Source organism: Mycteria americana, chromosome 4, assembly GCF_035582795.1.
Source record: "Mycteria americana isolate JAX WOST 10 ecotype Jacksonville Zoo and Gardens chromosome 4, USCA_MyAme_1.0, whole genome shotgun sequence".
Lineage (NCBI taxonomy): Eukaryota > Metazoa > Chordata > Aves > Ciconiiformes > Ciconiidae > Mycteria > Mycteria americana.
This window is the reverse complement of record NC_134368.1, coordinates 76,079,118-76,103,922: the sequence shown is the minus strand read 5'-3', so window position 1 is coordinate 76,103,922 and position 24,805 is coordinate 76,079,118. Positions and strand designations below refer to the sequence as shown.

Below are 24,805 nucleotides of genomic sequence, written 5' to 3'. Positions count from 1 at the left end.
AAACTTGAAATGGTGGAAATCCTGGATAAGGCAGGTTTAGACTCACACAGTCCTGTAAGTAAATATTCCTTGAATGCTCCCCTGTACAGCGCTGCAGCTCTGGTCCTCAGTCAAAGAAAAATAAGGCATATTTAAAGAAGCTTTTTAATGCCATTTGAAATCACACAGATGTTTGGTTGTGTATATTGGTCTGGTCATGCTTGGGAGCGCTCGCGCTCTCTAGGTACTTTACAGGAAAATGAAATGGGTCAGTTATCATCCCTGTCTCATCCCCCTGTACTCGGCCGGCCTAGGATCACTACCTATAAAATTAATATCCCCAAACTGTTTCTAGAGAGGCTAAATTGAGAAGAGGATCTTTAAAAACCCATCACGGCATATTCCCCCTGTGCTTCAAACCTGACGCTGCCTGTTGCAGCAGGTCACCTGTTGGATCGCTAATGCCGCTTTCGGCAAGTGGCAGGGTTCAAACGCAGCTCCTGGGACTGTCGAATTGGCAGGTGCTGTGAGTCTGTCCAGATCAAATTTGGAGCCAGGAGAGAAAAGTTGGGAGTATGTGGCAAGTCCCTTTGGGACCGCGAGCTTGCCTGGCTGGGCTTTTTGGGGTCCTGGGGCTTGCTTGGTGGCTCCCACCCCCCAGCACCTGGGAGAACTGGGGTCGGCGTGAGAGCCTCCGCGCCGTTTCCGGCCAGATGGAAGAGCTTTGATGGCCCGGGCTGGAGGGAGCCCAGCGGAGCAGCTGCCGGCACGACTCCCACAGCACCAGGCATCAGCGGGAGGGGGAGAGGGGCCAGGGGAGCGAAGGCAAAAGGAAAGCTGGGAACGGAAAACCGGTGCATCCCTTTGGAGTTAATATATAGAACCAAGTTAGAAAAATCCTTGTCCCCGCTTGATTTCCGTAGCAGGATTTCTGCACCTCTGCAGGCTGGGGGTGAGGGAGCAGAGAGCGTCATCGCTGAGAAGTTTTGCTGTATTGCTGTGTAATGCTGCTGTTGGGCGTAACTTTAAAAATAGCATGCTACGACAGGTGGGCACAATTATAGGATGGTTCCCCAAAATAGCAAGCAACTGTCAGTTTGCTTGGCAAGTAGTATAAAACTTTCTTCATTTCATTTTTGCAGAATTTGCTTCTAAAACTCCCCACCAGCACCGACCTGGGGGAGAGGAATTGAAGTAAGGAGGCAGAAAGGAGGGAATGGTCTAACAGCAGGGTTTTCCTTGTCTAACCTCACCACGTGTCAGAAAAACGAGCTGCAATAAAGGGATAAAAGTTGTCAAGAAGGATATGCTTGTGTCCTTTTTTTTTTTTCTTTCCCTTTAAAATTAACCAGATTCACATGTTTCTTCTGACTTAAAAGACCAGACTTCCAAATTTTAACCTGCTCAGTAGGATGGTGGCTGTGGCTTTCGTACAGGTAATTTGAACTCTGGTCTGTGTAAATGTCTGAGTTAATATACACTATCACACTGTAACTTCCTCCAGTATCAGGACTGCTTCTCCCCCAAATCTGCTTTCAAGAACTCCTTCACCAATGTGCATACAATTGGTACTAAATTCTGAAATTGGCCTTGACAAACATCAGTTTAATCAAAATGTTAGCTTATCAGAGCATCCGCAAATAAAATCTAATGTTAGCTGAATATTGTAATGCAGGAAATGTACTAATATTACTTGCCAAATGCATTCAGACCAGATGTCTGATGTAAAAGTAAAGTCAGTAAAGCCACAACTGGTTTGCTTTTTTATCTTTTTTTTTTTTTTTTTAAATATAAATACAGTCTTCAGTTGTAACTATGTAAAATGACAAATCAAGCTGTGGGGTCTACTGAAACTGCAAAATAAAATTAAGAGTTGAGAAAACAAGACAGCTCTCAGCTTTTTCCGGGAATAGAAAGTCTGGCATGGTTGTCCTTCTGTCACCCAAAACAGGCTGCTGAATAGCTATTATTGAGCCTTTTCACTTGCAATTACTGGAACATAGGTTTGGAGCAAAAGTCTAAAAGGCTGGCATTTCTGCTTTTGAGAAAACAGTAAAGCAAAGCCATGCTACCACAGCAAATAGCACAGCCTTGCTTGAGCCAGGTGGTATGTTGGAACAACATAAAGTAGCTAGATCCTCAGAGACTGCTTTTGCCACAACCCTGTTAATTTTTTTTTTTTTTTTTTAACCAAGAGTAAACTCTATCCTAAGTGTAGACATGTCAGTGTCTTTGTATGTGAGATCTTGTCCTCTGGTCAAAGAATATTCAGTTTTGCCAAGTCTTGTTTTAGGCAACACGGGAAGACCTAATGACATTAAAACTTTTCTTTCTACTTCGCGTTTTATTGTCTATAAGCAAAATCTTGGCAAGACCTTTCAGTCAGCGTGCTTCAGTGACTCTCTAATGCTACAAACAGCAAGCAAAACTAAGCACGTACAGCTGAGCATATGTTGGTACCTGCTCTGTTCCCACCATGGGACTGGGCTGCTCACCAGGATCCTGCAGCCAACTTCAGCTGCTGTGGCCTCAAAGGCAGGAAATTAAGCTAGGAGCCTTTAGGAGGGTTGAAATCTGTTAGTTTAATGCTGCTGCTGTGTTTTGGGGGTTTTTGTTGGGTTTATTTTTGTTTGTTTGTTTGTTTTTCTTCTCCTAACTCTTCGTTTTTCTTACAACTTCATCTTTGCAGGATTTTCTATCTAGAGCATGGAGTACAAGCCGCAAGTTCCTCCCCCCGCCCCATGTTTTCATACCCGTTTCCAGATAGCATGAACTGGTGTGTGAGGATTTCCCTCCTTCCCAACCCACAGTTCTATTTTTCTGGTAAAACATAAGCGGCTTTGCATAAATTCATATGAAAATACAGCTATATGATGCTTGGAAATTAAAGTGCACTGTCTAATGATAGTGCCCTCAGGTCCTCATTAAGGCTGAGGGCCCTGTTGTGGTAAAAGCCTGTACAAACCCTTCTACAGAACATACGTCAAGCGAGTTGTCATGCTTTTTAAGAGCAGAAAGTGCAGCATCAATTGCTCATCTTTTTCTTTATTTTATAAAGCTCACAGAAGAAGTAGAATCTACTTTGGCGAGGAAAGATGATCCAAGTCTGCTTTATATGTGGCCCCTTGTTGTATTTCATTACTTCATCTTTCAATTTCCAGACATGGAAAGAGAGATGCCTACCCAAATCTTCATGTAACGTGCAAAGGAGAGGAAAAAAAAAATGAGCCCTTGAGGGAAACTAGCTGTCATCTGGACTTGTGTAAGATAACCGAAACCCATCTGGATAGAAAATATGCTACTTTGAAAGTACAGCGGGTCCTTTGGCTTGGATTAGGGTTTTTTTTTTTAATAGAGAAACTTTAAAAAAAAGATGTTATAAATTGGAGACTTTCTATATTTGCTAAAATCATTATCTCTGGAATGTGAAAATAGAACAAAAAAGAAAACTGAGAAAATCTTTAGGACAGCACACCTGTTCGTTTTCTGAAGAACAGGATGACATGCTGGAGAGACATAGAGTAGAGATCAGTAGCTTTCTTCAAAGGCCACCATTACATTTTCATAAAAGCATTTCTTTCTTGGTGTGGTTAGTTGGAACATTTATCTGAACAGCCAGGTTGTCTTTGGTCTATCTTCTATATTTTTGGCATTTTTGGCTCTTAGATGAAATAGCCCTGTGGGTGAAATTGCCCTGTAGCTGTAATTTCTTTAATACAGCTCCACTTGTTTGGTGCGGGCATATTCTGGGTATTATTTGCATGGTAAAAACAAGCTACCCAATTCCCATGCTGTTTTGACAGATACAGGATCTCTTCTTAGCTACAGTTCCACAAACATACCCTGCCTGGCTTCCAGGTAGTTTATCTTCCTCTTCAACCATTACTAGTAGCATTACTGCTAGTAGTAATGTGTTAACTCTCGACTCCAGGTCCACATCGACACAAAATCTTGGAACAAAATTTAGCCACGGTGTAGCCCATAAGACGTTTTAATCTGGTGTTTGAGAAAGTACAGAAACCAAGCTGTTGGATGACTTGTGGTTCTGCACCATTAACTGGTTTTAACCATTTTAATGAGGTTGAATTTGCAAATCTGTTGCAGTAGCTTTTTAAGACAACAGTATATTTAATAGTATGTTTCCTTTAAATATATGCATTCCTGCTGAATAGAAACAATGATAATTTTTTTAATATGTTATTTTTTTTGTATCTGTGTTCCCTTCTGCTGAAGAAAAGGTAAAGAGGAAGGGGGGAAATTCTGTCTGCAAACTGTTAGAGCAGTGTTCTGCGGAGATTGCACAGCAAAGATGTGCACTGCTTCCTTGTTTTATAGCAACAGGTGTGCTGGCTTAGCACAGAATAACTTTCTCATGCTTTCTCCCCTTCAATTATACCTCTTCCTGGAGCTGGCAGCTGCAACAGAGATCAGCCTCCTCCCCTGCTGCACTGAACCTCAGTAATTTGTTATTCCATATGGTTGAGGTCTGCAACCTGACGAGAAGCTCAGCGCCTTACACAGGGGCGAGGGGAGCAAGAAGCGTATGCATCCCCCTTTACATTTTGAACTCCTGGCATCCTTCCATACTTGCAAAGGGCCCGGTCCCTGCTCATGTCTTCACTCCTGAATGAACAGCATTCAGATGTGAAAGTCCTCTGTGACTCCCGTAGGAGCAACTAGCCTGCAAAAAAGCCCGTGAGCTGCAGAGAGATCAAGTTATGGCAGTGAGTGACTGTCTTGGAGTTGGACTGATTGCACTGTAGTCTCTGTCCCACCTGACGTGGCCTTTCAGGGCTTTTCCTCCTCATTAAGGTTGTATGTATGCAGGGAGGATGTGAATTAGGGGCAGCACTCAAAGAAAATTCTGCAATTATATTTTTGAGACTATTTGTGCTGTATCAATACCAGTTGTATTCTTTTTCCCCCTTCCCCCTTTTCCATGTGTATTTTGAAGAAGTTGGCATTTAATCATTGAGGTTGAAGTAGTCGGGACAAAACGTGTAGGTTTGCGTGAGGGAGAGCTGGGAAGAGGAGACTTGTTCTTATTTCAAGTCCTTCTAAACTTCACCCGTGATTCTGCCCAATGGGAGAAAACATGCGTATATACCTTGGGAAAATCTGGTACTGCTTTATTTTAATTACAGAAAACATACAGAAAATATCCTGTTCTCCTGCTATTTTAAAATGCTATAAATCGTGTGGCTTCCTGTGATGTCATTTGTGTCATTGTTTAATGTGAGGTACGGGATGGGAAAGGTAAGTGATGTACTTTCTGCACAAATTAACTTCAGAAAAGTTAATGGTTTGACCTTCATCCATAGGAAAGGAAGAGATAGGAAAGCTGTGTTTTTAATGCTGGGAAAAGTAAGGAAGAATCATAAAGACAGGAAAGGGAAAATACTTTTTAACACATGATCTCATTGTTACTTTTTTCACTGATAATTTATTAGCCCAGCAAATGTTGGCTATGACAATTAAATAAGTGCTTGATGTCACTGCAAAAGGACTGCTAGGTTTAACAGAACAAGCTTAATTCTGAGAGATCCTAATACTCGGAGAGATCGGGTTTGACATTTGTCGTGTTGTGAATGAGGGGACTTGTGATGTCCACCTGAATGTTGAGTAACTTTTTTTTTAAAATGTTTTTTTCCGGTGACATGTGAGAATGGTTGCATTAGAGGCCAGGGACAGTCTGCACAGCCAATGGAGAAGCAGCTTCTCCTGGCGTGTTTTGCAATTGAGAACTTCCATAGAATGGCAGATGGATGTGTTTTGTTTCGAAAAATGCCATAATTAGGAACTTCATATATTCCTTGTAAAGTGGAGTTGATTAAAATTTTCACATCTAAACAAATCTACTTAGGGGTGACATCTGCCTCAAATATTTCAGATCTGTTGGAATCTCAGTGAAGCTGCCCTAAGAAAGTGAGACATCAGATTAAATGTTTAAAACCTGCTTCTGACTCTAATGGGCAGCCTTAATTTCAGTAGTGAGGGGTTTTTTTTTCAGTGTATGTTCAATGAAGATTTCTGGGATCAAACTTTGCATGTATTAATGCCACTAGTGGGCAAAAATCTGGTGGCTTAATTTCTCTCTTAGGCATATGCAAGGGAAACCTGCTGCTTTTCTTTTTTTTTTTTTTTTTTTTTTAGTTAATCTGTGACTTTCTTTAGGAATAGAGGGAGAGTTTTGTGTGTGGCATCCTTTTGTATCCATTTTAAACATGGACCTAGACCTGGTCTACGCATTGAGTGATGTTCTGGTACGCTCAGACTCCAGACTTCAGATACTCGCGTAAGTATCTGAATGCTTCTGTAAAAGCAAAGTGCTGGAAGAGTAAAGATGCTCCCAGTGTCTTGGAAGAACCTGCTTGTCTTGGCAAGAAGATGGGTTTTTTTGCAATTAGTTTGTAATTCAGCCTTTTGGTGAAGCAGCTGTCTCTGAAACACCTTTCTTAATCTGAGCGATAGTTATGTCTGTATAGGCTTGTCGTGTATACATGCTCCTGTTCCTCTTCTGTGTGCCCACCAGGTGTTGGGGACAGGGCAGGAGTCTCGGGGAGAGGGGATGGTAGCCTGGCTTGCTTTCGCTGGTTTTTGTGGTTTTTTTCAGCACCCTTCCTTGAAGGCAAGGGGTTTCTTCCAGTCCTGCTCGGCCATGGAGCTGGGAAATGGAGGTGCTGAAGAGGGGCAGATGTGGAGAGGAATAACTTTTTTATTTCACTTCCCCTACTTTCTGCGCGGATCTCCCTCTCGCTGCCCTTGCCTCTCCTCTTCCCCCCATCACCCAAAAATCTCAATCTATAACAAGATTAGCCTTTAATCCTTTGAGTAGCTTGGACTTTGCTGTGAGGCATTCAAAGATAGAAGCTGAGGCACTGGAAAAAGGGCTGATTCTTTTGTCTTAGTGTATCTGGTATCATGTTAATATTCCCAGTTAAAAAGAGAGCTTTGTTTCCCCACTGGTGAGGAGGCCTTGGGAGTGTGGTAAGACTAGTAGTTTCTGATGTTTGTTTCTCTGATCCCATGGTAGCATATAGTTGGAGCTCAATTGCTGCTCAGTTGGTTTTTTTGAACTACATAATTTTGTTTAAATTGCACATTTTGTAAACTGACTTGAAGAGTTAATAACTGTTTAATACTAACTTGTAAGAACATAGTCCAGGTTAAAAATAAAATTACAGCTGTTGGGACCAGACTGAGTTCAAGGCCTATTAGTATTAGTATTGTCTTCAGAAAAAATATCTGTCCTTATTAGCAAGGTTTTGGGTTACAGGCCATTACGTGATTAGCAGGATCACAAGTGCAGCAAAATGAACTGCATGTCAGCGTTGTAACGTGCTTACTTCACAGCATTTCTTTGTGCGAATAAAACTAAAACACAGAATTGCGGTTTGTTCTTGGCTCTTCTTCACTGGCTCTCTGTGAAAACAAGCTCCCATCTGGCAAACCAGGTAGCTAGCACGATCGCTATGAATTCAAGCTATGCAGTAACCGGATATAGGGAAAAGAGTTCTTGCTTAGACATGTGCTCCTAGATTTGACTGCCTTGTTTTTAAGACAGATGTGAATATGCCCTAGGGGGGGAAGAATGTGGGGTTTTTTCCTTGTATAGCCTAGTCCTTCAGAACTGAATCTCTAACACTGTGGCTTTTCCCTCTTTTTCCCTTTCCAGTCCTTCCTCCGGTGCTGGTTCCAAGGCACAGCGAGTACAACCCTCAGCACAGCCTCTTGGCCCAGTTCCGCAACCTGGGACAAAATGAGCCCCACATGCCACACAACGCTACTTTCCCGGACTCTTTTCAGCAACCCAATAGTCACCCGTTCCCCCACTCGCCCAACAGCAGCTATCCAAACTCACCTGGAAGCAGCAGTAGCACCTACCCGCATTCTCCAACCAGCTCAGACCCGGGAAGTCCTTTCCAGATGCCAGGTACAGTCAACTTCGGTTCCTCTTCAGAAGGGAGAATGTGGTTGGACGTCACTGGTTTCATGACTTTTTTGCTTAGTAATACCAAATTATCAGCCAACACTTGTGTTCAATAGTGAGCTGAGAGATGTAAGGTAATAAAGACCATGTAATTGTTTTGTCTAGTAATAATATTGAGGGTATTAATATTGTGCCTCTTGCAAACACAGTTAAAACATTACAGTAAAACTCTTCTGGGGTGGGGGGAGGGATTCAAAATGTTTTGGGGACCAGTTCAACAGTTTAGCCCACAAAGCATAGTGTTTAATGCACAAGAAGTGTAATGCTACAGATCATCCTTGCTTAGGAAAGATTATCATAAATTCGGCACAAGGCTTTAGTTCTGCAGAAGAAGGATGTTTCTCAAGGGAATCATGATATTGCTACTTAATAAAATTTCTTCACATAATGATGTAATTTCAAGAAACAAATATACTTCAACTGAAAAACAGTTTCTTAAAGCCCTGAAAAGAAATCTTCAGGCTGTTTTACTTCCTAAAGTCAAAGAAGCAACAACCTTTCGTTGTGACTGATGTCTGTAGAAAATTCTGTGAAGCTGTCTTTTTTTGGTCTTTACATGCGGATGGATAAAAATACTGCAGAAGCAGTCTGTGGCAGATTTCCTGATCTAAATGCTGGGAGAAGCACTCCATACAAATGCTTACTGATGTTCTGTTTGCATGTTTTCTTTGGGGGCTGAGGGAGGGCATGTGTAAACAAAGCAGCAGACTTGTGAAAATCTGTTTTCTATTACATGAAATTAACATCCATAGATTTCTGCTGATGATAGTTGTTTCTCTTTAAAATTTTTCTCTTGCGAGTGAAGACTACTGAATTTCCAGAGGCAGGAGGGGAGGAAAGAGAGTTTGTATTGGCTTTTCTAAAAAATGTGAAAAGTTGCCACAAAACTAGCTGTCTTTTTTTTTTTTTTTTTTTTAATGATTGGTGTGGTTGGGGCTCTTCCAGCAGAGATAAAGGCTTCTCTAACAAGGTCTTCCTGAACACTGGCTTGTGGAAGTTCACTTGATCAGGGTCTGTTCTGTCCACATGCCCATAAAGACAAGTCAGCAGCTGCAGTGAAGAAATTGAATTAGAGGAGAGGTCAAGATACTGATGTCCTTGATGCTTAGCTCTGGACAGTTGTCTGTCTTGCGCTAATAGGGAAAGAGGCTCGCTTTTGGAAAATACAAAAAAAGGAGCAAAGCACTTATCCAGAGATCTTGAAAACTCTCTAGATATTGGCTGATTTGTTGCCTGTGGCCTTACAATCTTGTTTTCCTATCTGTGCATCACTAACATCGTGTTTGCACACACATGAACATTTAAGGCTTAGTAAAACACGAGACTTAAACCCCAGTGCAGACTATCAAGCTTTTAATGCAGTCCTGTTGTCATCTCTGTCTTTCTCTGCTGCTCTCTCATCCAGCTGAGGGTATCCAAGTAAGGGAATTAGCAAGGTACCTGCTAGCATTAGATGTAAAGCTTTCAACAGAATATCTCCTAAACAATAAGCAGTTAATAGATTTCATTAACATGTGTTTCCTTAAAAAAAAAAATCAACAAAACCAAACCAACCAAAAAAACCCCAAACACAAAAGCCCAAAACTTACAAAGCAGTGATATGATTCTCTTGCCTTTTGTTGATGCTAATTTGGTTTTCAGGGTTTTGGAGGCCCCTGTGATTATTTGCTGTGGTAGCTTGCAATCCATGCTTTCAGTAATGGAAGTAAATGTGGGATGAGCAGCAGCCGTGTTCACCAGAGATAGTACAGTGGTAATCTAATCTCAGCTTTTGCAGCGAAAGCTTGCAGAGATCAGGCAAGGGTTTCTCTGTTTTGCATGTACCTCTGTGCAGTTGATTTGGAGGAGAGTATCCTCTGGTGTATTGGGAAATGGTGACATTGGCAACTTCCTGCAGCTTCTAAGAAGCCATTTGGGAAGCTTTCCCAGAAGTGAAATAGGCAGCTGAAGGGTAACGCGAGTACCTGGCTGGGATGCTGCAAACTGGGCTGAAAGCAGTGTGTTAGTGAGTACAGTCATAGTGCACAGGCTAGTTTTACGCTAGCCATTCAATCCTGAACGGGACAGTACAGCCAGTAAGAGACACTGACAGATAAGTTCCAGACCCAGACGGCTACTTTATAGAATTTGGGTTCCTGAACACTTTCTACTGTTCCCAATCTAGGGAAATAAAGCTAATGTTTCACAATGACAATAATAAGGTCCTGGATATATCTGGGATGTTTGCATACTTTGCTGATAGAATCATGTTGGAAACAGAAGAGTTCAAACTGTAAGTTTTCTGCTCCAGCTTCTGTTCACATTTACCATATTAAAGATCTACTTCTGCCCTGATCCTGAGATCTCTTTGTGCTTTAATGTCTATATGATACTTTCAACCTGCAAAAAACGTGGGCTGGAAACATAGCTGAGCTTTCTTTTGTGGCTTGATGGGGGGGTGAAGTGACACGTTTTTATTGCAGTTGTGCTTAACATGCACAGTAATTCTTTGCTTTCCTGATTCAAGGCCCATGATTGCTTTCTCAGATTTCTGGTGGGTGGAAGTTTATAGCCGAGTCAGGCTGGAAGCATTTCCAGGCTAAAACTGTTTATGTGGCTATGTATATATACTTTAAAGAGAGGAAAGGACTCGTGTATCTCTGCCTTTTCTATATTTAGCTGATACTCCCCCTCCTGCTTACCTGCCTCCGGAAGATCAGATGACACACGATACCTCCCAGCCAATGGATACCAACATGATGGCACCCACAATTCCCCCTGACATACACAGAGGAGGTAAAAATGCTTCCTTCTTGTCTTGTGCTTCGCTTCTTAAGAGTAAAGAACTTTCAGAACTTACTTTTAATAACTGAGTTTTAATTTTGGATATATGTTGTTTATGGAAATTTTTAGCTGTAGAAAAGAAAAAAAAAACCCAGCCACGTAATTTTTTTCTGTTGTTGTAAGGGATGAAATTGTAAATCTGGAGATAAAAATTTAGAAATGTAAATATTTATTTAGGACAAGAAGCTATCACATGACTCTTTAAAAATGTAAAATGTATGGGGTTTATTACTTTCTTACTCCCAACTAACTCAACAACCAAAGTCATTTTATGTTTTGTATATGGAACTTCCACTAATCACCAAACAGAAAGAATTCCTATGATGCTGCACCTTTCTGTGTGTGATGCTGAATTACACGTGTGCAAGGAAAGGAATCTCTTTCTCTCTTACAGTTACATTGATTTATTGGAACAATGCAGTTAATGCTATATAAAGCCTATTGAATTGTGGATGACGGTAGATATGGTCAAATATAGCTCTCCAAGCAAAGACTTGATCAGAGGATGGATGCTAATACTGTCAGTTATGTGAACACCCAGAGACATTTTACATGGGCAACTGCAGTATCTGTATATTTTCCTCTGAGACAGTACATCTCATAAAATTGTCTTTTCTTACTATGTTTTTGTCCTCAATTCTAAACTTCAGTCCTTAAAGAGTATGCTCTGCTTTTAATAATTTACCCTTCTCTTGGTCATAAGGGCATTTGAGAGGTTTTTTGTATTTTGTGTAGTTCCACCCTCTCTCCCCATTTTCGTTCCATCTTTGAGTCATGCAATGATAGCACTTGGTTCAGAATTCAGAGCTGTCTCCCTGAGGTGTGGCATCGCTACAGACTTTAAAATCTGGATTAAAAAAAAAAACCTATTGCTTTATGTACTATGACACAGACATCTTTTTACACATTGCTTTTTAAAGCCTTTGCAGCCAGCCATGACTGCTGAGTAAAGGATTTAGTGCATTCATCACATTGTGAGAAATAGCCCCTTTAGAGAACACATAAGCTTACACAGTTGTGGCCCATGCCAAGAAAAAGCAGCAAGCTGGATGCTGTGCCAGAATGATTATCAAGATCACAAGCATACGAACAATTTAACTGTTGTTTGATTTTTTTTTTTTTTTTTTGTATTTGTTTTGTTGCTAGGCTTAATGTCTGGTTTCAGGAAGTATATTTGCCCTCTTAGAACAATTTGGATAGCTTTTGTGCTAATCTATTTACTCTCTGCATGGAATGAGTTTTGCATGTGATAAACCCCATGTGCATTTCCACTTTTCGCTGATCCAGTACACTCTGTGTGTATGTATAGTCCTTGCTGGCCCAAAGTATATTTATCAATGTTTATGCCTAACTGCAGACCTTTGCATGTTTGTCCCTCTCACAAAATACACGAGTACTGTAGAATTCCTCTCTTACTTGAGAGTTGATAAAGAGAAAAGGGTTTACATTTTTCTTCTTGCTTTTTAACATTCAACTGTTTCAAAATAAAAATGGTGTCTATTAGTATTTTTCCCTCCTAGTAGTTTAGTACAATGGATTTGCATCTCTGTCCCTTCATTTAAAAAAAAAAAAAAAGATACCTTACTTCTATGTGCCTTCATATGTTTATTATTCATATATGCATGCTGTAATTGCACTACTTTAAACAAAAATCTGCTGCAGGTTGTAAAAGAAGAGTTTTTACTGTGAACTTACTGCAGCAGTTTTGTTGCAAACTTTTAGAAGCATGTTCTTCATGGTGATTTGTTAGTCTTAAGAGATTTGATTTAACAAGCTGCATCCTGTCAATGAAGTTGGGTAATTTCCATTGTTGGCCCATGCTGGGAATAGAGAGGCTAAACGCACCTGCTCTGCATGACTTAAAGCAAATGTAAGGAAGTTAGTATGAAATCTGTGTGAGAGAGATATGATTCATTCTGTAAGAATGGCCAGCTGGCAAGATTTCTTCCTGACTTTGAGAACTGGGGCAAAGCTGCAGCTTTGATAATTGCTGGTATCTTCATGGGAATTAAAAGTGCAGTAACCTCTTACTAATAATTAATGACTGATTTTTATTATTTTTTATTGTGGTTTTTTTACAGTGATGTGAAAGGATAGAAAATGCTAGGGTATCAGGAAAGATCAGCTCCTTTTTACCAGTGTTTTAAACAAGTTATTGGTCAGCAGTAGACACTACGCTCAGAGGTTTTGCACAGTGATGTAGAATGTGTTATCCTGCTTTTGATTATTTGCCACCTTCTGTATCTGCTATGTACTGCTGGTTTGGGGGGGGACGACTTTTTGTTTTTTGTTTTGCACGTGTCAGAAAACTCATAGTGGTATGATCGGTGAACAGAGGAAAATAGGAACACTGGTCTTAGTTGGCTGATTTCAGTAAAGACTTGGGGCTGGGAGAAGGAAACCTCTGGCCAGAGAAACAAGTTTTCCTGTAATACCAGTCTGATTTTCATTTTAGCACTTTGACCTGTAGTTGGAGCTTTAATCTGCAAAGTTGGTATCTTAGCAGCAAGTCCAACTGTGCTAGGCTTAGCAGTGAAATAGTCTCCTTCATTTAAAAGAAACCACATAAAGCAACCACATCCCTTCACTAGCCTCCTTTTATTTGGAGGCAGTTTAATAATTTGTAGCTGATTTTGGCACTGAAAGAATGTGTACTGGGTGGAGATATCTGAAGAAGCCTATGCTGTTGTTGGATACCCACTAGGAAACTTTTTGGTAAAGACCTTTGGTATCATCTGGAGAAATTGTGCCCTGTGCACCGTCACAAGTGTTACCTCAAGACTTCCATGTATTTCTAGAGCTTGATGGGTAGAAGTCGTGAACGAGGAATTTCCTGTCAGCATTCTGCACGATGCCCAGCTTCAGTTAGGAGCTGCGAGGAGGAGCTTCTTGTTACCAGAGTCTAGAAAACCACGTTCTGAGAAATCCTTGCTATTACTCAACAAGTAATTCTTTTGGTGATTAACAGTTGCAGATTTTGCATTTGGTAGCACTTGATGAATAAAAGGTTCTCATTAAATAATGTCTTTCTCCATTTCATCTGCTCTTCAGCCCAGCGTAATTGTTAGGGTCCTGTGAATTATGCCCTTGTTCAGCCTCTGATCTCAAGCATCATCTATTCATATGGAAGATGTGCTTCACACATGTTCTGCAGGCAAATGTCAATCTCTCTTATTTTTTGAAGTCTCCCACCCTTCCCCCAAGAAGCCCAGGAGAAAGATTTGTGCGCTCCCTGAATGCTGAAGGGTTGATCTGCTGACTATATATTTGAGCTACCTTGCTATACTTCTTGGTACCCAAAGTTACAAATGGTCTCTTGTGCAATTGTGTGATGCTGTTTCTCCCTGTCACTATACAACTTTGCAGTAAGCACAGAGGTGTAATTGTTGTAATTTGGTAGCTGAGTAAAATGAACTGAAGTAGCAGTTCATTTACTAAATTGGAAAGAAAGCTGAGTTGTATAATTGAAGCGTTTCTCTGCTGTCTGGGCCCATACCATAGCGAGTTGTAGAAAATGCGGCAGGGATATTGGGGCACTGCTTAGTATGTGCCCAGGAGCTTCCTGCACTTTTCTGTTGATATCTAGTGCCAACCTTTGTCTCTTGTGAGTCTTGTGCAAGTAAAGGTGAGGTGAAATTATTCTATTGTATGTCTGTGGCTTTGAAAAGTTCAAAAATAACTGAAGATAGAAGAGCCTTCATTTAGCTGCAGTTGCTTATCTGGCTCATCTTTCAGTGATCTTCAGCCAAAATCTGCAGGTTTATGAATCTTTACATCTTGAGCCTGTATTCCAGCGCCGTTAGATTGTAACGTTTCCATTGTTGCTTTACAGATGTTCAGGCAGTTGCTTACGAAGAGCCGAAGCATTGGTGCTCCATTGTCTACTATGAGCTGAATAATCGCGTTGGGGAGGCGTTCCACGCTTCTTCCACCAGCGTCCTGGTGGATGGCTTCACTGATCCTTCAAACAACAAGAACAGATTTTGCCTGGGGCTGCTCTCAAACGTTAACCGCAACTCCACCATTGAGAACACTAGGCGGCATATTGGCAAAGGTGAGTTTTTTGCATCTTTGCAACCGTTTTTTGGGGGGAGGAGGCAGCATTTCCCCTAGACATGACAACCTGAGTCACTTGGCTCGAGCAGGCTGGTCGTCCCAAGTACGTGGGGTAAGTGCTTGTGTTGGTAAACGTATCATTTTCTGGCCGGGTCTTATAAGTAAAGTATTGTTCTTACCTGGTGTGTAATTACAGGAAGCTTTTACCCTTGAATTTTACCCCAAAATTTATTTAAATCAATTTTTAATTGCCTGAAGGCTATCATAATCTTAATTAGAATGAGAGCATAAGACAGTTTGTCTAATGAAATGTCTTGATTTATCTTGATTATTGGTGTATATGGAAATCCAAATTATAGTTCTTGCCACCAAATGTTTAGCTAGCCATAGTTCCAACATAAATTAGCTATCCTAACATGTATTTAGAGAGACAATCTGCTAAAACAGTTTTTCCAAATATATTTTTCACAGGCTGGTGATTCTTTCAGTGCGAATTTTGTGCTTCTCTTCTATGGCTGTGACAGTGTCCTGCAAAAGAGAAAAGCTTCTGTTTTATGTCTGACTTAATACAGTCCTCTCTTCTGAGAACTTGCCTATAAAGCAAATGACAGGCAAAACTGACGTTGCCCCCTGCAATGGGGCAGACAAATTTTTTAGGTGTTTGCGTTATTAGTAAACTCTAAATTTTCCGAGACAGTTGAGGGTTCAGCATGCCAAAGCAGTGGGGTGTATGTTGTAAGTGCCAATTAATGAAGTATCTTCCTCCTCCTTAGAGGAGGAAAGAATTGAAACTGAAGAGAACTGTCAGGTCCTCAAGTCTGAGCCCTCGGTCTGAAGAGCTTTACTCTACATGAGGACTTGTGGAGCTCTCAGCAGTGCACCACACCTGTGCTGTGTCACTCAAGTCCTAATACTTCTTCCTTCTTTTCCTCCCCATCCATCTTGCCAAGTATCAGGATATTTATTTAACACCTCATTCATTTTCCTGTTAAAAGTTAACCCAGCTCAAGCAGAGTTCTGCTGAAGCACTTAACTGCGTACGTACCACAGCAGAGTGTGGAAGAGACAAGGATGCTGTTGAATAAGTAAATGTGTACAACTAATTATGATGTAGAACTGTTAGTCTTTGAGGAAGGAGGAGTAAATCCCAAACTTGAAGACATAGCCATAAATGTTTTTGCAGATCAGGTGGGAGTATATACGTACCCACACAGGTACATGTATAGTCAGCGGCAAAATCTTACATGACAGAGCACAGTCAAGGCTTTCTGACTGGACTTCAGTTTAGTTCTTAAATTCTGTGCCTCCACTTCTCTGACTTGTGACATTGTGGGAGGTGAAAGGTTTAAACAGCAAATAATCCATTTTTAAACACAAAAGGCACATTTTCTTGCTTTCTCAAAGCCTTTGGCATTGAGTTCTACTGACAGCAAATCTCCACAAAGGTTCCCTGTATGTTGTTTTTCTGGGACTTGCTGCCATCGGTGGCAGGTGAGGGAGCAGGCAGTAGAAGGGGAAAGGACTATAGAATTGGTGTGTACCCTCCTTTGACAGATATATCTGAGGAATATAAGGGCCATTGTCTTTTTCCAGCTTTCTGGAATTAAAGCAAGCTGAAAAAACTCATGCTACCCAAAATAGCATTCAGGACGTTTCCAGATAATCCAGCTTGGGGCTGCTTTAGTATCTACAAATTATGCAGTAGGTTTCTGCTCTCTCCTCTTGCATTCCAATTATTGTTTTACATAAATATAATGAGGAAAAAGTTCAAGTGGTCAAGCCATCCAATGTACTGCATCAAAACTACTGCAGTGCTTGCTAGTTTATTGTTGTATATTCAACATGTTAAAATGCAGGAATTACCGATTTCCCTTATATATACATGCATACACACCCTCCTTTCAAGTAGCCTACTGATGAAACAGAAAAGTAAAAATCAAGTTTGAAGAAAGACAGATGATGGTCTGATATGCAATTAATGTTTATCTCTTTAAGCAGAAACATCTCTCTGTAGACACAGCATGAAAAATAGATACACAGTGTGAATTTGTCTAACCTCCTTATGTCAACCTTCTCCTCCCAGGTGTTCATCTCTATTATGTTGGTGGGGAAGTGTATGCTGAATGTCTTAGCGACAGCAGTATTTTTGTGCAAAGTCGGAACTGCAACTACCATCATGGGTTCCATCCCACCACGGTCTGCAAAATCCCCAGTGGCTGCAGTTTGAAGATTTTCAATAATCAAGAGTTTGCTCAGCTTTTGGCTCAGTCAGTGAACCATGGCTTTGAGACAGTGTATGAGCTTACTAAGATGTGCACTCTCCGTATGAGTTTTGTAAAGGTATGTGAAAATTTGCTCGAGATCATTTTGTAAGCAAAATAAATTCTTTTTTCTTAATGTGGTGATTTTGAATGGTCCAGTGCCTCCCTCCATTGACCTGTTAATAGCTGTTGAATTTTAAGTATGGAATAAATGTTTGCTAAGCGTAAGACAAATCTAAATGAAATGAAGTTGTCTTTGTGGACAAAAATCCATCTGACGCACATACTTTGAAAGCTTGAGGTGACTTGCAGAAAGTCTTTCTTCACATAAGTCTGTAGTCACTTGTGAAGCATTTCTGTCATGTCTGTTAACTATTCTAATTTCATTGAATTGCCTCTTGTAAATTTTTAGTGTTTCAGTTGAATTCTTGTATTTAATATGTGTATAGATAGTTTGTGTGTAGAATTATTTGCATAATTACTCTGGAATTACGGGGCTTGTCTCTTTAATTTTGTGGGATATGGCAAGATACAGTACAAGTAAGTTTTGAAAAGAACTGAGTCATTAATTACTTGGCCTAAAAGTGGAAAAGCCACCAATTCATTATGTAGCATCAGCTTTTGCCCCTTTTTTTGCCCATTGTTACGGTCCATGCCATGTCCTGCTCTGTAAGAGGCCCAGCTGAACTTCATGCTCCTGTTCCTGGCTGGCATTTTTGGAGAGTTGAGCTGGGACTGCAGTGTAAGTCATTATAGTGGTTGTGGGAGTGTAGATAGGTTAATCCTCTACATCTGTCTTGACCAGCAGCTCCCAAATTAGGAGCTGCAGTAATTATTTAGAATAATATACATACCTTTCTATTCTAGAGGGGCATGCAAGGTCAAGATTTGTGATGTGGCTGTGAGTGTCAACACAGGTACTGATATAAAAGGGCTGGTCACATATATGAAAGTAGTCAAATGAAGATGCTGAAGTGCTCTTCTTGACAGGAGGATAGAAACTTTCAGATGTGTTAGGACAGGGGTTCCTAAAATGGAATAGATTATTTATAGCTCTGCATCCTATGGAGTTGTGAGGCAGTGTTGCCTGAACAGTTGCCTGAACAGGACCTCCTGCGTATTGGATGTTGCACTGCACAGTGTTTAGAGCTGCTGCTACCTGTGTTGGGAGCTGGGTAATCCCTTCATTAAGGGTTCATACAGACCAGAGCAAACTGTACTTGCAGCTCTTAGTCTTGTCTCCACACCTGCCCCAAAAATGGTTCACTTACAAAATGATTTTGAATGCTGTTTAAATATCTGCTTATATCTTTGGTCATTACTGTAACTGAATCACGTATGAGCTGAAACCAAACCATCTCATCTTAACTTGAGAACTAGACTGCTGGGGAATGACCATGCCCCCTTTCTCCAAAGAGGAATGTTTCTGACTTATTGCTCGGATTATCGTGTCCATCCTGCGAATGATGCTTTGGTTCTTGTCAGACAGATGCCTCACCCCCACTTCCATAATGTCAGTCTCATTTTTTAATTTATTGATCTGCTGGCAGCATTTCCCCCCAGTTTGTTCTATTTTTGGTCTTGGCAGAGAAGACTTGATTATCCCCCTTTTCAGAGGCTTTATTGGGACATCATGCAGCTGGCAGTGAGGTATGGGGAAATTTTGTACTGCCACAGGTTATGTCTCTAAGAATTTAAAGAATTCCATTCCAAGAGATCAAGACATCTCAAAATGACACTTCCTCCAAATTTAATTTTTTTTTACTTCAGATTTGTTTGTTGAAATGTGATAATAGTTGGTGCATCAAGGGTGTTATGCTACCCTGCTGATAATGACTGTTGAAAGCTAGAGTATTTTGGTAAGAAGGAAGATGATTGAAGTATGCTTCTCACATATTGGATATTATAAAATAAGGTGATTTTTTTTTTTTTCTTTCCCCACTTACGATTCTGTTTCCAGGGTTGGGGAGCTGAATATCATCGCCAAGATGTAACGAGCACTCCATGCTGGATAGAGATACATCTTCATGGTCCCCTTCAGTGGCTGGATAAAGTACTTACTCAGATGGGCTCTCCTCATAATCCTATTTCTTCAGTGTCTTAAAAGGTCCTAGGCTCCTGCATTTTGGAAACAATTGAGCCTTGCATGTACTTGAAGGACGTATGAGTCAGACACACACTTCCCCCCCCTGCCCCCCCCCACCCCCCCAACTGGCAACAGCTGAATAAGAGCCATGCAAATACTTGACTTCTGTGACCAACTGTTGGATTCAGGAAAAAAAAAAAAATAAACGCCTTTGACATACTGTTGGTATCAAGAATTTTAGTTTACATTGTAACGTACTATTGCAAAGTTGATTTGCAGGGCTTAGTGCAACGGGGACGATCGAGCCAAACCCACAATCTCTTGGACCGAGTTCCCGAAGGATCTTCCTGTAACTGGCACTCTGAGATTCTCTTTCTTCCTTATGTTCAGCGCTCGCTGTTTTCCCCTGTGTCCTCTGGGGCTAAGAGCCGATGTTGGTGAAGTCTGCTTTTTGCAGGCTCTCTGCAGTATGTTTTAAAACCGTTTGTCTAAATTGACGGTTGCTGTTCTCTTTAAAAGAAAAAAAAAAAAGTCACAAGGTTTAATCTCAATAACTGTGTAATAATCTTTGAAATTGTGTCCTGACCATACTGCTGTAAGAATGTTAGGTATGTTTTTTGCTAAATGTATGTACGGTGTATTTGAAAGTTTAGAAATTAATTAGATTTAGACCATAAAGGAATTAGGAATATTTGAATGGGGGGAGGTGGGAATTAGGAATATTTGAATGGGGGGGGAAGGGAAAATGACAACTGAAATGTAGAATATATTGTAAACATAGCTTGTTAGTTTAAACTGAGGTCTGAGTTTTGCTGTGCATTTCATTTTTATAGTGGCTTCATCTTGTTAATTATGACTGGTTTTGCCTCTTCATTTTCCCCCAAAACAATTGCGCAGCTGGTTAATTCTTTTACCTGTGAAGAGGACAAAATGATTAATTCCTGCAGTTTGAAGGCTGCAGCTCTATGTATTTCAAGACAAAATTGTACAGAGTGCTCTTTAACTATTGAGAAGTTTTATACAGTTTATGTAACAGAAGTAGGCTTTTAATTTTGTAAGAGAATCTTGTTTTGCCAAACCTAGTAACTGTTAATTGTTTGGAGGACTTAAAAATCCCTGTGTGGGTCTATTTCAAACTTTAAAAAAAAATATATATTTTTAATTTTTTTTTTTTTACTGCTTCATTTATTTTCTCTTTGATCTTTTATATTCACGTAAGCTGTAGTACTTTAAGTACCTTTATTCCAAAACTAGTGGGTCCTCTTTACTGGAAGTTTTGAATAAAACCTGTTGTTACTGCTTACATTTGATTAAAACCTTGTCTTGTCCACTTCTTAGTAGACTCTTAACAAACCAGGTAAAGATATGGTCTTGGAGGAGGAGCAACTAGAAATGAAGATAGCCTGAGCTTAGACATTTATGATTAGTACAGGTTAGTAACCCTACTAAACTCAGTATATGAGATAAATGAGTACTCTGGAGAGAGATTTCGTAACCAGGCAAGATTAGAATGGATGCAGGAACACTGAAGTATCCTAGGCACTTAGTTAAATTTCTGTGAGATTTCAAGATACGATATCTGTATGAGAAGAGATTTTGCTGAGGTTGCACCGTCAGCGGGCTCTTGCCGCTCCTTTGCCGTGGTTGTGGTGAAGAGCCTCCATGCTCCTTTCCCCACACCTCTGCCTTTGCTCTGGGGAGAGGTGGGGGAAGGACTGTCCCTTTGCAGCTGTGAAGTGTCTGTCAGGTGCTGGGATGATGGAGTTTGAAAGACTGGGGGTTGACTGGAGATCCTGTGCCTGGCTATAATGGACCATGCAGCACTAACAGGAGCATGAGGGAAAGGTGAGCAACAGAGGTGAATGTGTGTTCAGCCAGATGTGTGCATGTGTATGTCACTGTAATGAGTAATAGCCCTTTTTGGAGAATGAGTCAGTCCCATCTTTCTCTCTCTCTTTTTTTTTTTCTTTTTTTTTTAAATTGATTCCATTGCGTGGTTCAGTATACGTTTTTAAAACTAACCCTTCTTCCCCTGCTAAGGGGAAAAAAAATCCATAATGTTCAAGTTCCCTATTTAGGAGAACTTGGTTAGTGACTTTTTTGTATTTGTAAGTTCCAAGAACAGATATTTTTTTTTTTAAATTCAGTTTAACATATATTTTTCATAAAGAAGCAGTCACAGCACAAATGTAAGTCTTAAAAATAAGTAAAATTTAAAGATGACCCAAAAGAGAAAGAATGCTGTTTGCTGTTCAGTCACTGTCTCTGTTTGTTTCCATCTTCAGCCCCTGCTACATTAAATCCCAGCTGTCCCCAGCCAGTTTCCTTCCTTTTGTTGGAATGCAGCACTGAGGTGGTGACTTTTTTTTTTATCAGTGCTGTAACCATCCATCATGCAACTCTTAAGAGTGTTTCTATTTGGATGTTTTCATATTTGGATGATCCTGTGTGAGTTTTGGTAAACTTTGAAATAGCTTTGGAATAAGAAAAGACAGTTTTATGTTGTGACTGCTTTTGAATGTTAGTGTCTTGTATGTTTTGGGCTGTAATGCCTCTCTGTTTTTCCTAAACAGGGATTAAAATCAGAAAATACTAGCTTGGCAGTGTCTCAGAAACTTTCAGTGGTAATACTTCTGCAGGGTCCCAGGTTTTTTAAGTTCCTTCGGTTGTGAATTTTTCTATGCTGTTGATACTGTTGAAGTGCAGTGTACATAACATTTTCTTTATTTGTTATCCAGCTTTTTGTTTGTGGTGAGGAGACATTAGGTGTAAGGAAAAAGTGTGCCTTCATATGATGGCACAGAGTATTCCAGCTGCACTTTATTAAATAAGCTGAGCAGATTGGAGTAGCACTTGAGACTAATAGCCAGAAAAATAGGAGGTAGGACAGAAGTTATCTTGGAGGAGGCAACTGCTAGCCTGAGGCTCTTGTGAAGATTTTTGGAGCATCTTGGAGAAGTCTTCTTACTGATTTGCCCTGCTTCGGATAGTCGGAGTCAGAAAGCTGGAAAAGGCACAGGAAAAGACAGAAGGAAAAGAGTTTCTTGCTGACCTCTCACAAAACAGAGAATGATGAGAGCTAGAAACTCGGAGAGAACCTACAGTGTCAACTCTGTAACCAGGTGAGTCTCTGCTGCCTGTTTGGTTTTCCTTCCCCATAGTTTCCTGGGTCTATTCTTCTGAACAACAGAGTTAAATAGAGAAGACACTACTTCAAGGTAAAAAGTCAAGACGATCCGTGTTAGCAGAAACTGAAAAGGTGCAGATAACTGTTTTAGAAAAAGCATTAAGGAAAAGCAGTGAACAGCAGATGTGGAGACAAATACTTCCATGGAGCTGAATGTGTTTTGAAATCTGTGCTTTGGCTTTTAAGTGCAGGAAAGAAAATAATTCTCCCCAGGTGGAGATGACTTTTTAACCATTTAGAAGTCTCTGGTGAACCTTTAAACGACTTGAAAGCTAAGAGGTAGTCATGGTTACTTGTGTGGTTTTAGGAAGGTATGGAGAGAAATAATTCATGTTTTAACATATCTTGCATCAGAATCATGGACCTGATCTTCTAATGCTTACTAACCTGGTATTGCTATCTACTTTGATAAAGCCATTGCCTTACTAAATCACTTCTCTTGCTACTGTAGCTATGCTTTCACAACTGCAGTTGTCTTTTCTAGCCTCAAAGAATGCAGTTCTGTGACTACCGTTATTTCAAGACAATAAAGCAATGCAGAGATGTCCGAAATTTATATGGCCCTTAGTGTGCCTGTCTCCTCGATTTTGCCGTTGTGTTGCCACACTTTAAACCTTTGATTGACATCTTGGAAGTTAGCTGTGTTTTGATCGTCTCTTTATTAATTGCTGCTGGTTCATTCTGTTCAGCACACTGTAGCCTCTTATTCTGCTCTTAAGATTCATGACTCATAACCGTGAACTGGCAGTCACCTTTTTCTGGATGCGTGCCTAAATATACAACATAACTCTACCATCACCAGTCATGGTAGAGCCAATATATTTTTTTACACGCATCATCTCACAGTTCATTTTCTTCAAATACATTCGTAATTCTGTGCAGGAGAGAAGTGAAAATGGCTCTTATTTTACTCTCTCCTCTTCTGTCCTTGACTTCAGAGCTCAAAGAAGAGAGGCGCCCTTGTCATGTTATCCTTCTAGGGGATGTTCTCTCTTCTCCGTTCCCTAAACCCCCCTCCCTGACTCCTATATTCTTGATGACTTTCCTTATTTTTTGAACTCATTTGCAAATAGCTTTTTGTCTGATTCTTTTCTCATACCTGCTGGACACTGTATGTTTCAGTCAGACAAAACACCCTTTACAGTGTGCTTGTCAAAGGCAGGTAAGGAATTATAGGTTGCTGTAGGCACTGGAAGCCACCCATAAAGATATGCATGCTTCACAGGCACCACTTTTTCAACCCTTGCTGTCTCAAATGCGTTTTGGAAGAGGAAGGTGAAGCGAGACGGGTTCATGCTATTGGATTTCACTTTTGCTTGGGATTGTTGTTTTAAAGGTTTTTACAGTTATTAAGATTCCCTTCCCTCCTCTCTATGGTAGTATGTCACGTGGTTTGCATCTGACTGAAAGGACAGAAATTGTCAGGCAGGGTGCTCAGGCTTTGTATTTAGCGGTTGTGTTCCCTGGCTGCTGCCTTCAGCTTCACAAGCAAGCCTTGCACTTGTTCTCGTCATCTCTCTCTCTCCCAACAGGCTCCAGAATAAATAACCTGTGTGGTTTGTAGAACGAAGCTCCTGTACTCTCCGCTCGCCTTGGTGACTTGCTCAGAGGGGAAAGTTCTGCAGGACAAATGAAGCTGTGTAGCTGGGACGTGGCTGTCGCTCACAGGGGCTGCTGATACGTGCAGGCTGGCTGAAGTGGTCCTTGTTCCCAGGGGCTGCCATCCTCATGAGGTGCTGTGCCTGTTCCTGTGCCGCCGCAGGTCACGCGTCTGTGTGGTGCGGCAAACTGCTACTGGTTTGTCTGTGTACGTTCACGTGCCGTGAACTGCTGAGGCGGGGGGCTCCCATTTCCCACTTTTGTCCAGTTCAGTTGAGGTGGCTGACAGGGTGGGTCCTATTTCATTCATCCCAGCTGTGGGAGATTATGATCTCTTCAGCTGCAACAGCTATGTCTGACAGGGTATAAGGCGAACTGGTTTTCATGAAGCAGTTGCAATGGAGAGACAGCATCCTGATCAAGCTTGTTGCAAACACAAAACTAACTCAAATGAGATTTATAGTGTAAGCATCCCCTGGGCTTGACATTGGTAGAAAGATGAGCAGGTCTGTTGCAGTGAATGGACAAGATGGGTATAGTTTTCACTTGGGTCTGATAAATGCTTTACAGTTAAAAATGGCATGTGGATCCTCAGTGTATGTTAATTTGTCATGTGCAGCTGAAGTCGTCAAAAGTAATGTCAAACAAACCCCCAAATTTTACAAACAGTCCAAAAGTCTGGAATTTGATTCAGTCATCTTTCAGGAATGTAAGCATTTTTATTCTAATGGGTGCAGATTCCTAGTTTTCTCTGAGGAATTGGTTTGCAATTTCCCCTTTTCATCCTGCTGCTAAGGTATGAGTTGAAAAATGTGTATCATCTT

General features: G+C 40.8%; 1 protein-coding gene across 4 annotated transcripts in view; it reads left to right on the top strand.

Annotated features, from left to right (window-relative positions):
* Positions 1 to 20,490, top strand: part of SMAD1 (SMAD family member 1) — a 49,973-nt gene extending 29,483 nt beyond the window's left edge. For all 4 annotated transcript variants that reach the window (XM_075500964.1, XM_075500966.1, XM_075500963.1 and 1 more), the window contains exons 3-7: positions 7,655 to 7,912; positions 10,628 to 10,744; positions 14,625 to 14,846; positions 16,932 to 17,188; positions 19,070 to 20,490. In XM_075500964.1, coding sequence (XP_075357079.1) covers positions 7,655 to 7,912; positions 10,628 to 10,744; positions 14,625 to 14,846; positions 16,932 to 17,188; positions 19,070 to 19,213 — 998 coding nt within the window. In that variant the 3' untranslated portion in view covers positions 19,214 to 20,490. The remainder of the gene's footprint in view (positions 1 to 7,654; positions 7,913 to 10,627; positions 10,745 to 14,624; positions 14,847 to 16,931; positions 17,189 to 19,069) is intronic.
* The last annotated feature ends 4,315 nt before the right edge of the window (positions 20,491 to 24,805 follow it).